The sequence below is a fragment of the Myotis myotis genome, unplaced genomic scaffold (genome assembly GCF_014108235.1).
Source record: "Myotis myotis isolate mMyoMyo1 unplaced genomic scaffold, mMyoMyo1.p scaffold_m19_p_9, whole genome shotgun sequence".
NCBI classification, from domain to species: domain Eukaryota; kingdom Metazoa; phylum Chordata; class Mammalia; order Chiroptera; family Vespertilionidae; genus Myotis; species Myotis myotis.
The window spans coordinates 63,390,457-63,403,661 of record NW_023416401.1 but is presented as its reverse complement, the minus strand read 5'-3'; the positions used below and the strand labels follow the sequence as shown (position 1 = coordinate 63,403,661).

The window sequence follows — 13,205 nt, the reverse complement described above, 5'->3', positions numbered from 1 at the left end:
GACATCTGATGGAGGGAATGAACCATGCAGGTACTTGGGCCAAGAAAGATTTGATGGGGACACTTTCCCTTCAAATTCAGAGTCCCCTGTGAGCATCTATGGTGTCAGTTGTGTAATTAGAAGCCTGCAGGACACTTAACCATGCTTTTTGCCCCAATGTCTGATTTCCTATGGCTTGATTTGCCTGCAAATGTTTTAGAACTCTGTTCTCACAGAGAGACGGCCTCTTCTAACTTACCTATTTTCTTCAATAGAAAATGTATTTTTTCTGATGTAAAATCCAATAAGCCTGAGACAGTTGGTACTGCACCCAGGTAACACAGACATCCTTTTCTTAAAGCACCTTGGACCTGCCTTGTTACCTACATATTTCATCCCACCGTTCTTTGTAGAGTCTCTCTGGAGGTCAGCTCTGTGGGAATCGAAAAATTCAGAGCAGGAACTCTATCAGACACAGTGTGTGTGTGTGGGGGGAGAGTATGGGGGGTGAGGGTGCACTCTCTCTAATTCTATGTGTTGGTTTTTGGGATTTGCTATTTTAGGGGCTTGGTCGGCTTAGTTAGCTTTTTGGTTCATCAGGGAAACATTTCATATCCTTATACTTATCTGGGATAATTGCAGGGAAAAACATAACCACATGAGGCTAAGAATAAACCCAAGCCTGTCTCCTTGTTTTTTTGTGTTTTTCCTCCCTGTTGCTTGGTAGAGCTGGGCAGCCACCTATCTCCTCATGGTCACGGTTGTGTGCTGGGCAGCATTTCCCTTTAGGATTCTAACCAGGCTTGGAGAGTTCGCTACTCCTCTTCTCAGACTCAGCTACCTGCTCTTCTGGGAGAAGTGACCCTTTGTGGCCCTGCCGAAGGGTGGTGAGCCCTGGTGGTCAGGTGTGCGTAGGCGACTGTGACCCCACCCTGCACCAGCCTTTACTGATTGGGGTCCCCTGCCTAAGAAGAAGGCAGTTCACGGGATGGGTCAAAATGTTCTTTAGAACGTATGAATTAAGAACCACAGACATAATTAAGAACCAAGTCCACTTCTGACCACTGAGACAGGTAGAGTTGGGGCCAGTGTGGACACCATACGTTCATTTAGGCTTACTGTTTATCTATATCATAAAAGGCCTGTATGATGCTGTAATGGTGTCATAACCAAGCCACCGGTCACCCGGAGGTGCATGGAGCACCTGTCGCGGGCTGGGACTCCCGGCTTGCATAGAAGAGGGCGCGGGGGATGGTTGCCTGGCGGGCAGGAGCCGGGGAGTGCGGCATGGGTCCCCAGGTGGCGAGTGGAGGTGCTCCCACTGTGGGGGGAGGGGCGGGGGCGCACAAGGCCCGGAGCGAGGCGGGGGAGGGGGGGGGGCCGGGGGGCGGGGTCAGCACACAGGGGAAGGGCGTGAGCTGGGAGCGACAGGGGGTGCCGGCAGCATCCACAGAGCGTCGGGGTGTCGCAGGGCAGCGGACATGGCCCTGATGGCAGGCTAGGCCTAGGGGACCCTACATGTGCACCATTTAATCATGCGCTGGGCCTCTAGTATCATGGTAAGTACCAGGCTGGATTCCCACATGCAAGCTAGAGGAAGAGAGGAACAGAAGAGTTTTTTAGAAAAAGCTGAGCTCTGGGGAAAGCAAAAACAGGTCTTGCAAACTTCTCCAGTCTTACCTTACTCAGTACCATACAACCACAGTGGCCTTTTGGCAGTTCCTAGAATTCACTAGGCTACTTCCTACCTCAGGGCCTTTGCACATGCTCCTCTTTTGTCTAAAATGCTGTGCCCCAGACTTTCAGCATGGCTGGCAGTTCTCAGCCTCATCTAAAGGAGTTTCTATCCCGTTTCACAGAACTTCCCACATTACTGTTTGTCTTTTATACCACATACAACAATCTGCCTTTGCTTTATTTTTTTTTCTGTCTAAATCCCCCACAAGAAGGTAAGTGGGCACAGAGCGGCCGTGGGAGTAGGATGTCTGTATGAAGAAAATTAAAAACCTGTAAAGAAGACGGTCATACTTACGATCTAATGACAATCATCAGGCTATAGCCGAACACGCTGACCCCCACCATAAAGTAAGCCATGGGCAGTCTGTACCTCAGCCACCCGATGGTCCTCTGGTCGTTGTAGTAGCCGTAGAAGAGAGCGGAGTATTTAATGTAGCCCTGTGGGACAGCAAACCCAAATGCTCTGGGTTTGTAAGCTCGGCGCAGTCATCAGACACTTCCATGCTACAGGCATTTCTTTCTCAGGGGCTTAGCGGGAGTCTGAGGGGAGGAAGGAAGAGTTCTGGACACTCTTGTTCTTCCCTTCACTTCCCCCAATTGCTCCTAAGTCTATCCATGTCTCCATGTCTCCCCCTTTTCTTTCTTCATTCTCTCGATTTCTCCATTATACAGAGCGCAGAGATACAGGACAGAGAGGACAGTGTTGTTAACATTCGGGATAAAACTAGGAATAAGGGGTGTGTGTGTGTGTGTGCACGCACATGCATATGCACAAATAGCTCCAAATTCTTAATGTAAGCATGAGACTCTGAGCAAAGGCAGGGAGGCACCAAAAGTGTGTGATGCATCCAGGGACTTCCCCCAAACTTGATAACATTGGGGCATAAAGTGTGAGGTCTTAGGTAGATAAGGGACTGAAGAAGTAGGGGACAGCCAAGCCAGGTCATGAATAGTTCTTTTGTAAACCCAAGCCAGAACACTGGGTTTTATTCCATTTGGGAGTGGGTATAAGTGGATATTGGAGGTAGGGATGACAGGGTCAGGTTTGCATTGTAAAAAGATCGCTCTGTAAGCAGAGGGAATGTAGACTGAAGGAGCAAGCCAAGGCAGAGAGCAGAGGTAGAAGATTCCGATAGTGGTCCTGGTATCTGGATGGCAGATGCAAAGTAAGGGGTACAGACAAGGACTCATCCATGCCCATGGTAGGGCATAGAGATGTAGTGGGGTGTTATTCAAAGGAGCGGTAAGGGGATGGAAAAAAGGGGACCAATTCTAGAAATATTTAGTGGTTAGGCTTAGACATAGTGATTGATTGCATGTGGGCAGGGTGGATAAGAGGGAGAAGTGTAGGGTGACTTAATGATTGGATGAACCATGGTTCCAATAAAGGAGATGGGGAAAAGGTGTGTGTTTGGTTACACAGATGTTGGAATTTGTGGAACAATAGGACATTCACTTGAAGATGCCATGTCACACTTGGGAGAAGGCTGCAATAGACTTGGGGTCTTTATGTGGGCACAGGGAGAGAAAACCATATTGTAGATCAGCTTACATTGATCTAGTGGAATGAGGGGAGCCGTGTTCTCATGGGGGCTCATAGCCATCAGGAACCTATGAAGGGGACCGAGGAGGACGTCGTGGCTGACTCATTTTGCATAGTGCTGGAATTCTATTTGAACAAAGCACTGGGTTTTCAATAATTAAATGCAACATGTCTTGTGTATTTGTGCAGTTTTTAGACCTCACAATCACAAAACAGAAGTTCATTGGCATGTTGGCAATGGTACCTCAAAATCCCAAAGGACGGAAAAATCCATGGCTCTTTCTTCCTCTGCCCGTGGCACTGTCTTTCTGGGTATACTTCCATAGGGCATGCCCATCAGTACCTTGTAGGGACAGGACGACACGATTATATGTGGAGAAAATACAAACACACTGAGACTTCCCTTCTCAGAACAGGCACACCCATTTTCTTCTTTAAATGACATTAATCGTGTTCCTGATTTTACAAGTAACACACTTACTGTGGAAAATGTGAAAAAGCCCGACCACTTGGGTGAGCATCAACCTATGAACCAGGGGGTCATGGTTCAATTCCCGGTCAGGCCACATGCCTGGGTTGCAGGCTGGATCCCCAGCATGGGCCATACAGGAGGCAGCCAATCAATGATTCCCTCTCATCATTGATGCTTCTGTCTCTCTCCCACTCCCTTCCTCTCTGAAATCAATAAAAATATGATAAAAATGTGAAAAAGTAAAGAAGAGCATTTTATCTACCACCCCCCATCTTAGGAAAAAAACCTACCTCAGTGTCCTTAAACTTATTCACCTTCACAAAAAGACTGCTTTTCTGAACCACTGTATTGCCCGTGACGTCTTATAGGCCTACAGCATGTTTATGTGCTGTCTTCTCATTGAAATAAATTCATTTGGAATAAAAAAAAACAAACTCCCAGGAAGAAAGCAAAAGCTCTGCAAAGGTACATTTCCCCAGTGACTTCTGGGAAAACTGACACTTCCTTGGCTATGGAGGGAACAAGTGAAACCTCTTGTTGGCCTCTGGCAATATTTCTCCCCTGGGGAGAACCAGGCCTGGTGGAAGGGCACTTGTACACACTTGCCGGAAGGTTTAAAATCCTTATTTCTAGGTCAAAGAGTGATACTGGCTTAAGGATATACATAGGACTAAGTGGACTCTTAACCCAGAATTTCCAGGTATGTGTATAAAGGAGTATAAAGGCTAGTTAATGACATATTTGTCACTACACTTTTTAAGTTATGTAGAAAAGAATTCAGTGGTTTTATAAACAATTAGAGGCCCGATGCACGAAATTGGTACAAGAGTAAGCCTTCCTTCCCCCAGCTTTTGGCACTGGCTTCCCTCTGGCACCTGGGACCAGGGCTTCCCTCGCAGCCCTGGCTTCGTCTGGAAGGTTGCCTGCAAGGACATCCGGAAGGACGTCCAGTCTAATTAGCATATTATGCTTTTATTATTATAGACTAGAGGCCCGGTGCACAAAAATTTGTGCACTAGGGGGGGAGGGGAGCGTCCCTCAGCCCGGCCTGTGCCCTCTCGCAGTCTGGGACCCCTCGGGAGATAACGACCTGCTGGCTTAGGCCTGCTCCCGGGTGGCAGAGGGCAGGCCTAATCCCTAGGTGCAGCCCCTGGTCGGGCTCAGAGCAGGGCCAATTGGGGAGTTGGGGTGCCGCCCCCTGTCATGCACAGAGCAGGGCGGATTGGGAGGTTGCGATGCCACCCTCAGTCACGCTCAGGGTAGGGCCGATTGGGGGGTTGGGGTACCGCCCCCTGTCACACTCAAGGCAGGGTCGATGGGAAGGTTGCGGCGCCACCCCTTGTCACGCACAGAGCAGGGCCGATCAGGGGGTTGGGGAGCTCCCCCCTGTCACTCACAGAGCAGGGACCATCAGGGGGTTGGGGAGCTCCCCCCTGTCATGCACAGAGCAGGGCCCATCAGGGGGTTGGGGCGCCGCCCTCTATCACCCACAGAGCAGGGCCGATCAGGGTGTTGGGGAGCCCCCCCCTGTCACGCACAGAGCAGGGCCCATCAGGGGGTTGGGGAGCTCCCCCCTGTCACGCACAGAGCAGGGCCGATCAGGGGGTTGGGGAGCTCCCCCCTGTCACGCACAGAGCAGGGCCCATCAGGGGGTTGGGGAGCTCCCCCCTGTCATGCACAGAGCAGGGCCCATCAGGGGGTTGGGGCGCCGCCCTCTATCACCCACAGAGCAGGGCCGATCAGGGTGTTGGGGAGCCCCCCCCCCCGTCACGCACAGAGCAGGGCCCATCAGGGGGTTGGGGAGCTCCCCCCTGTCATGCACAGAGCAGGGCCCATCAGGGGGTTGGGGAGCTCCCCCCTGTCATGCACAGAGCAGGGCCCATCAGGGGGTTGGTGCACCGCCCTCTATCACCCACAGAGCGGGGCCGATCGGGGGTTGGGGCGCCGCCACTCTCACACTCAGGGCAGGGCCGATGGGGAGGTTATGGCTCTACCCCGTCACACACAGAGCAGGGCCCGTGGGGTGGGGGGGTTGGGGTGCCGCACCCTGTCACACACAGAGCCGCAGGGCAATCAGGAGGTTGGGGAGCTCCCCCCTATCAGGCACAGAGCAGAGCCGATCAGGGGGTTGGGGTGCCTTCCCCTGTCAGGAACAGAGCAGGGCCGATAGGGAGGTTGTGGCCCTGCCCCCTGTCACACACAGAGCCACAGGGCGATCAGGGGGTTTGGGCGCTGCCCCCTGTCATGCTGATCCTGGTGCCGGGAGACCTTGCGGCTCCGCTGATCCTGGTGCTGGGAGGCATATTACCCTTTTACTATATAGAAGAGAGGCCTGGTGCATGGGTGGGGCTGGCTGGTTTGCCCTGAAGGGTGTCCTGGATCAGGGTGGGGGTCCCCACTGGGTGCCTGGCCAGCCTGGATGAGGGGATGATGGCTGTTTGCAGCTGGTCACACACCCTTCAGGGTGGGGATCCCCACTGGGGTGCCTGGCCAGTCTGGGTGAGGGGCTGAGGGCTGTTTTCAGGCTGGGACTGAAGCTCCCAACTGCTCCTTTTTTCTTTTTTTTTCTTTTTATTCTTAGCCAGCTTTAGCTCTGAGGCTCCAGCTCTTAAGCCTCCGCTCCTGAAAGCAGGTATCTGGTTTGTTTAGGTTCTACAATCGAAACTCTGTATCAACTCCAGGTCTGAGATCCCGGCTAGCTGAAAGCTGGTTTCTGGGGTTTTGTTTAGCTTCTATTTTTGTAACTATGTTTCAAACTGCCAGCTCAGAGGCCAGCAAGGCAGGCGGGGAATGTTGGAATCCTCCATCACTGAAGCAAGCAAGCCTCATGTTAGTTTCAAGCTGCCTGGCTGCCGGCCGCCATCTTGGCTGGCAGTTAATTTGCATATCGCCCTGATTAGCCAATGGGAAGGGTAGCGGTCGTACGCCAATTACCATGTTTCTCTTTTATTAGATAGGATATTATTATAGATGTAACATTTCTTTGCTACTAAGCACTATTATAACACACCATCAACCATTTCCAACTAATCTGGTTTAATTCACATTACATGAAAATCCTTTTAATTTCCTAATAAACAGACAATGCAGAAAAATTTCCCAAGGATGTGACTACAGATAGAATTGACTCCATAGTCTCATGGAACCAGTTATAGCAAAATAGGGGTCAGTAAACTATCATAGAACCCATTAATACACCTGGAAGGAAGAAAATATTAAATGCAGACAGTTACGTGAAAGTTTCTGAAGTAAATCCACTTGTGTACCCAGCACCAGCACCAAACAGCTCAGGCAGGACTATAGCAATTCGTGTGTTTGATGCTTAATGGACCAGAGGCGATGGGGGGTTTAAGGGTTGCAGGAGGAGGAAGTTAACGCTATTGAGCACCTTTTGTGTGTGATGGATCCAATTTTCACATCAGTCCTTTTGTTTCTCAATTGCTCATTGACAGGCAAGGACCTACCTATATTCACAATAGGATAATAGTTGAAAGAATAGTGAGGAGCACTAGTCAAATCCAATTTTTTTTCTGTAATAATTATGATATAATGCATTCTATCCCTCTCTCTCCTTCTCTCTCTCTCTCTCTCTCTCTCTCTCTTTTTCAGGGTAAAAGAAGAAAACTCACTGAGATATTAATTTCCACTGATCTTAAAATGAGAGGTAGAAAAATGTAGAGTCCACATCTTAATTCAGAAATATTTTGGTTCCTTTTTAAACTGAGCTATCTGGGCAACTGATGTGAGTATAGAATCTAAAATGAATGACTGATTCTTTGTAAAACAGAGAGTACTTAATATAAATGAAGATGGTGGTTATGATAAGCTTGAATACTATCCAAAGACATACGAAGTTCTTTCTTACCTCTGGGATTATGACTAGCCCAAATATTAAGCCAAAAAGGACAAGGTTAACACCATACATCCATCGGAGAAAGATGAAATATGATGCCACTGAAGAACCAAAGTGACCTGGAGAGAGAAACAATGGGAGGTTTAAGGGTTGCAGGAGGAGGAAGTTAACGCTATTGAGCACTTTTTGTGTGTGATGGATCCAATTTTCACATCAGTCTGTGGCGTGGACATCCTGACCTCCATTTTCTTTTTCTAAATAAGTAACATGAGGCTCTCTGGGCTTAGTGGATCTGCCTAACCTCCCAGAATCAGAAAGTGAAGTAACACAATTTAAATCTTTGTCTAGCTCGTCCATAGCCCGTTCTTTTCCCAGTACAACAGGATCTCCAATAGTCTAATCAGAGGGACAAGAACACAATCCCAGCCCTTGGAAAACACTTCAGTAAACCAGCTAAAAACAGTGACACTAAGATACTCACTTTCAATGTCCTTGATCTTCATTTCCCAGGGAATACACTGAGTCTTGAAATTATCAAAGTCTCTCTTAAACTTGATCCATTTCTGAAATTAGACAGGCAATACCCTCAGTTCATTAACATGCTGCCTTGGGCCTTGGAGGGGCATGCTGGAGGTGCACATTGATGTTGACATGTCAACATGAGGTCACATGTGGGTGAGGCACCCCCTTGGAGTCGGTGAGCCCAGGCTGCCAGAGGTGGGTGCTAAGTCTTCGCTTTAAGTCAGGTGTGGAGTGAGAGAGAAGCCAGGGCAACACAATACCTTGCATTTGTCTACCGGGCTGATAACACTTCAGGTTAAACAGTTTATATATGAATTTAGAAATTTTGTATAGAATTTCTGATTTGGGGAATCAAATGGGTTAGCAAGCTTTAGATACAGCTTCCTTTACCTTAAAACAGAAATTCAGTGGAAAAAAGAAATCTCACAACTCTCACAGCACGCTTTGCAGACAGCCAAGTGCCTAAATCTGATAGGAATTGTTGCTAAACCACGAAGCTGATGGGACTGGTAGAGGCCTCAGCCCATGGCTTCCCATTCTTCTCCTGGTCAAACAATAGCCTGCTTTTTGTTTGTGTTTGGTTTTGTTGTTTTTTTTTTTCTGAAGAAAAGGAAAGCATCACACCCCTTTTCACAGTCTTTTCCCAGCTCCAATACTCAGAGTTTGTACCAGTCAGAAACCTCAGTAGCTGCCTGTCTGCTGGCTGGGTGAACATTTGTCAACTCTTCAGAGGGCTGCTTTCCAACAACCCCAGCCCCTGGAAATAAATCCATTTGGAATTTAAAAAATTCATAGAAAACAACAAAGAGGTAGTAGGGAGAAGCTCCTCAGACCAGTGTCTATTATTACAAAGGCCTCCTAAGAACTTGTTCATGAAGGAAATGAGATTTTCCTTGGTAAATTCACTAAGGATGAAGGGAAAGTTTGTCTGAAGGAATCAAACAGGCTTCCAGACCTGAAGGCTTTGACCATCTCCTAATTGGGTGACTACTTAATAAAGAAGGAAACCATCCGTCAGAAGAGAGAGAGGAGAAGGGGGGCTCCTAGGGATAAGACTGGTTGATATCCCTAAGACAGGAAGGGAGGGCTGTGGGGAATGGCTGGTGGAGGACACTACGCACTTCAGTCCCACTGCGTCACCTACTTCCCTTAGTTCTGATTCTGTGCTCAGAAATCATCTCTGGCTTATTTGGCTTCCTGTGTAGGTCTGTCTATGAGGAGAGCATTTGCCCACTACCTGGACTCTCAGTATTTTGGTTTCTATGGCAGTAATTTTTCATTGTAAATTAATAGATTGGAATTGGGATTATGGTTTAGCTTTCCATAGAACTAACTCTACTGGGGGGGAAAAAAGGCATTGCTGATGTGGACTTCAGGTTTTCCAGTTCTTGTATCAGTTATTTCTCCTTGTGAATTAATAATCCCGTATCTGGTTTTATATATCAGTCTCATAAGCTTTATTAATGTGCGTCCTCCCCCAAGATGGATCTCCTCTCAGGGTGCTGATAACATCAGTACAAAATATAGGCTTGCAAGGCTGAGGCCAGTAGGGGTAATGAACGCTGCCAAGCGAGTCCCCTGGAGACACAGCCTGCCAGTTGGTCTTTGGCAACCATCCGACAGCCCCTCAAGGCTGTAGGCATCTTGGCCTGAAAAGTGATGCCTAGAGGGGGAGCAGAGGCAGAGGGAGGCCTGAAGAAGCTCTGCATCAAAGCTCTCTATCCTACATTGGCTTAGAGAATCAGAAAACTGGGGGAGGGGGTGTGGGCAGGAGAAGACCTCACACACCCTTCCACAGAGCTCCCTGAGATGGTAGCTGCTGCCCCGGGGCTGGGTTATTCATTGTGACTGTCATCTTGCTCACCAGCTATATAGTCAACTGGACCTCACGCTCAGGATTCTGGGGGAACTGGACACAAATGGTGAGGCTGGGAGGTGCCTGTGATAGTCACCCAAGTTCAGAAGTTTGTAGCCTCTGCATCACACACCTTAGTCATCAGCATCCTGTAGGCGTAGAGTCGCTTGCCTTTCCCTTTTCCCAAGGCTCCTTCATACTTCTCCACAAATTCTTGGGCCTCCCTGGTTGGAAAAAAAAAGGCGGGGGCAGGAATTAACACCCAACCAAAAGAAATCTGAACTATGAGGGTGTCTATGTGGTGGAAAGCTGTGTTTTTATACTGCTTGTGGAGTATAATGCAAGTTTCATGAATGAAAGGTATTTTGTCTGTTCAGTCCCTGAAATTTCCTAAATACAAGCACAGTGCTTGCTATAGGGTAGGCACCTGTAGGCAGAATTTTGGCCTCCATGACCTTCATCCCCTGGTGGTACATTCATGAGTGGAAAAAGGGATTTGGCAGGTATAATATTACTGACTTTAAAATAGGAACATAGCTGCCCTAGCTGGTTTGGCTCTGTGGACAGAGCATTGGCCTGTGGACTCTAGGGTCCTGGGTTTGATTCTGGTCAAGGGCACATACCCGGGTTGTGGGCTCCATCCCCCAGTAGGGGGCATGCAGGAGGTAGCCAACCAATGATTCTTTCTCATCATTGATGTTTCTCTCTTTCCCTCTCCCTTCCTCTCTGAAATCAATTCATATATATATATATATATATATATATATATGTGTGTGTGTGTGTGTATATATATATATATATATATATATATATATATATATGTGACATAGCCCAACCGGCATGGCTCAGAGGTTGAGCCTTGACCTATGAACCAGGAGGTTACTATTCTATTCCCTTCCTTTTCAGGGCACATGCCCGGGTTGCAGGCTCGATCCCCAGTGCCGGGGAGGTGCGGAGGGGGGGTGGTGCGGGCTAGAGGGGGACATGAAGGAGGCAGCCGATCAAGGATTTTCTCTCATCACTGATGTTTCTATCTTTCTCTCCTTCTCCCTTCCTTTCTGAAATCAATAAAATATATATTTTTTAAAAATAGGGACATGATTTTGGGTTATCTGGAAGGGTCCAATGTAATCACGTGAGCCCTTAAGAACAGAGGAGGAAGGTAGAAGAGTCAGAGAGAAGTGGCAGAAGAGAAAGTTAAGGAAATTAGAAGCAGGAGAATCTCTGACTCTCTGTTGCTGGGGCCCCACATGAAAACCAAGAGAAGGAAATGAATCTGCCACAAACCAGTGAGCTTGGGAGAGGACCCAGAGCCTGAGATGGGAACTGCAGCCCTACTGATACCTTGATTTTAGTCCAGTGAGACCCTGAGCAGAGAATCCAGCCCCGCTGTGCTGGGCCTCTGACTGACAGAAGTGTGAGCTAACAAACGAGTGCTGTCTGACACTGTTAAGCTTGTAGTCGTTTGTTACACTCACAACAGAAAACAATGCAGCAATCAGGAGATATTTGTGAAGTGCATGAATGTTGAATGAGTGAGTGAACATCCAGGGAAGGTTGGCTACATTAAATACCCTGGGGTGGTGTGCTGGAGCTGGTGAGGACCGGCTCCCGTGAACCTATTTAACTATTCAGGGACGTGGCCGACCAATTGTTGAACTGTTGGTACCTTGAAATTGGCCATGGTGGGAGCATGCTCCCCCCTTCCCCCTCTCCCTCCGCTGAGAACCAATTTATCAGCAGCTACTGGATAAACCCAAACAAGCGGATAAAGAATGAAATTCATTTCAGAGTGGATGCAAGAGGCATGGTGGAGCTGTGGGTCTCGCTGCTATTGCCACAGCCCCCACTGCTTGCTCTACAAACCTACACCATCTCTAACGTGTAAGTGCGGGCCGTAGACACGTGTCAAAGTCACATTCAAACCTGGGAGTAATGCCAAGGCTGGTTTTATTAGGATGACTCCATGGTGTATCAGTATGACGGAGGCTGACTGCCTAGCTGAGCCCAGGCTCAAAAGCTGGGCTGTCTGGGGTCAAGGCTCCACAATGAGATTAGCAACTTGTACCCCCTCAAGGCAGTGACTTGTCTGTGACTACCAACATCACTGAGACACCAAAGAACCATTTTCATGAAATCCATACTTTTGTCCTCTTTCTCTATCCTACGAGTGGACAGAGACTTGTAAGCACTTGGAGTTTGAATTTAACCACGCCCACTTTTAAGATCTGGGCACTTCAGGTGATGATTCTCAAAAGTGAAAGCCAGCTCTCTGGAGCCCAGCAGCAAATGCTTTTCTTCTCCTCGCCCATACTCTGTGCCCAGACCCCCAGGAAGCCCTCAGGAGAAGAGGGCTCAGCACGGGGTGCAAACTCTGAGGATCATTCACTGTGGAGACGCCACCTGATTTAATCATTTTGATGAAGGAGCCTCTTGTGCATGTGGGGTCTCGGACTCTCTCCTGTATGCGAGGTTCCCATACATACATATGTATAAAATTTGGCTACTTTCTCTTGTTAAAAGAAAAAGACTTTTGATGGACACGGTAAGCTAACATTTTTACAGTGAACGCCTTTACACATGGCCCCTGTGAGCCAGACCATCATGTTTTTCCTTGCCGAGATGGGACTGGCTTATGCAAACACTGGCTCCTGCCCTGCGCTTCCCCATGACTGCAAAGCTGACTTCCCTAGGGTGTTTCTGTCCCCTCCCTGTCAGCAGTGTCCTTTCAAACGAAGGACAAAAGCCACATTTGAGACAATTTCAGTCATTATTTCCTTGACGACGTTTTTGGTCCCGTCCTCTTCCTCCTCTTCTTCTGGGACCCACTTTCCCCCTTCACATCCAGGGCAAGGGATTTGGAGAAGAACTGACATTAGATCATTTGTTACAGTCTCACAGGTGCCCGCGGCTCTGCTCACGCTCTCCCCAGACTATCTTCTCTCTATTGTTCAGGTTGGGTAATTTCTCTTGCTCTACCTTCAACTTCGCTGTTACTTAACTCTGTTCTCTTCATTCTGCTGTTGAGCCCAATTATTGAGTTTTTAGAAGTGTCAGGTTTTTTTAAAATTTCTAGTTGTTCCTCTATATCTATTTCTTTTCTTAGCCTTTCTATTTCTTCATTTGCTTCATGTGTTCATAATATAATAGTTTCTTTATAATCCTTGCCAGATAATTCCAACATCTATGTCATCTCGGTATTAGCATCTGTTGATGGGCTTTTATTATTCAGTTTGAGAGCTCC

The 13,205-nt window shown here is 48.1% G+C and overlaps 1 protein-coding gene across 1 annotated transcript in view; it reads right to left on the bottom strand.

Annotated features, from left to right (window-relative positions):
* The window catches only part of TMC2 (transmembrane channel like 2), a 49,769-nt gene that overhangs the window by 24,160 nt on the left and 12,404 nt on the right, over positions 1 to 13,205 (bottom strand). Inside the window, exons 4-8 of the mRNA XM_036321748.1 lie at positions 10,095 to 10,185; positions 8,066 to 8,147; positions 7,597 to 7,703; positions 3,504 to 3,602; positions 2,012 to 2,154 (exon numbers count right to left, since the gene is read on the bottom strand). Of these exons, the coding sequence (XP_036177641.1) occupies positions 2,012 to 2,154; positions 3,504 to 3,602; positions 7,597 to 7,703; positions 8,066 to 8,147; positions 10,095 to 10,185 (522 nt within the window). The remainder of the gene's footprint in view (positions 1 to 2,011; positions 2,155 to 3,503; positions 3,603 to 7,596; positions 7,704 to 8,065; positions 8,148 to 10,094; positions 10,186 to 13,205) is intronic.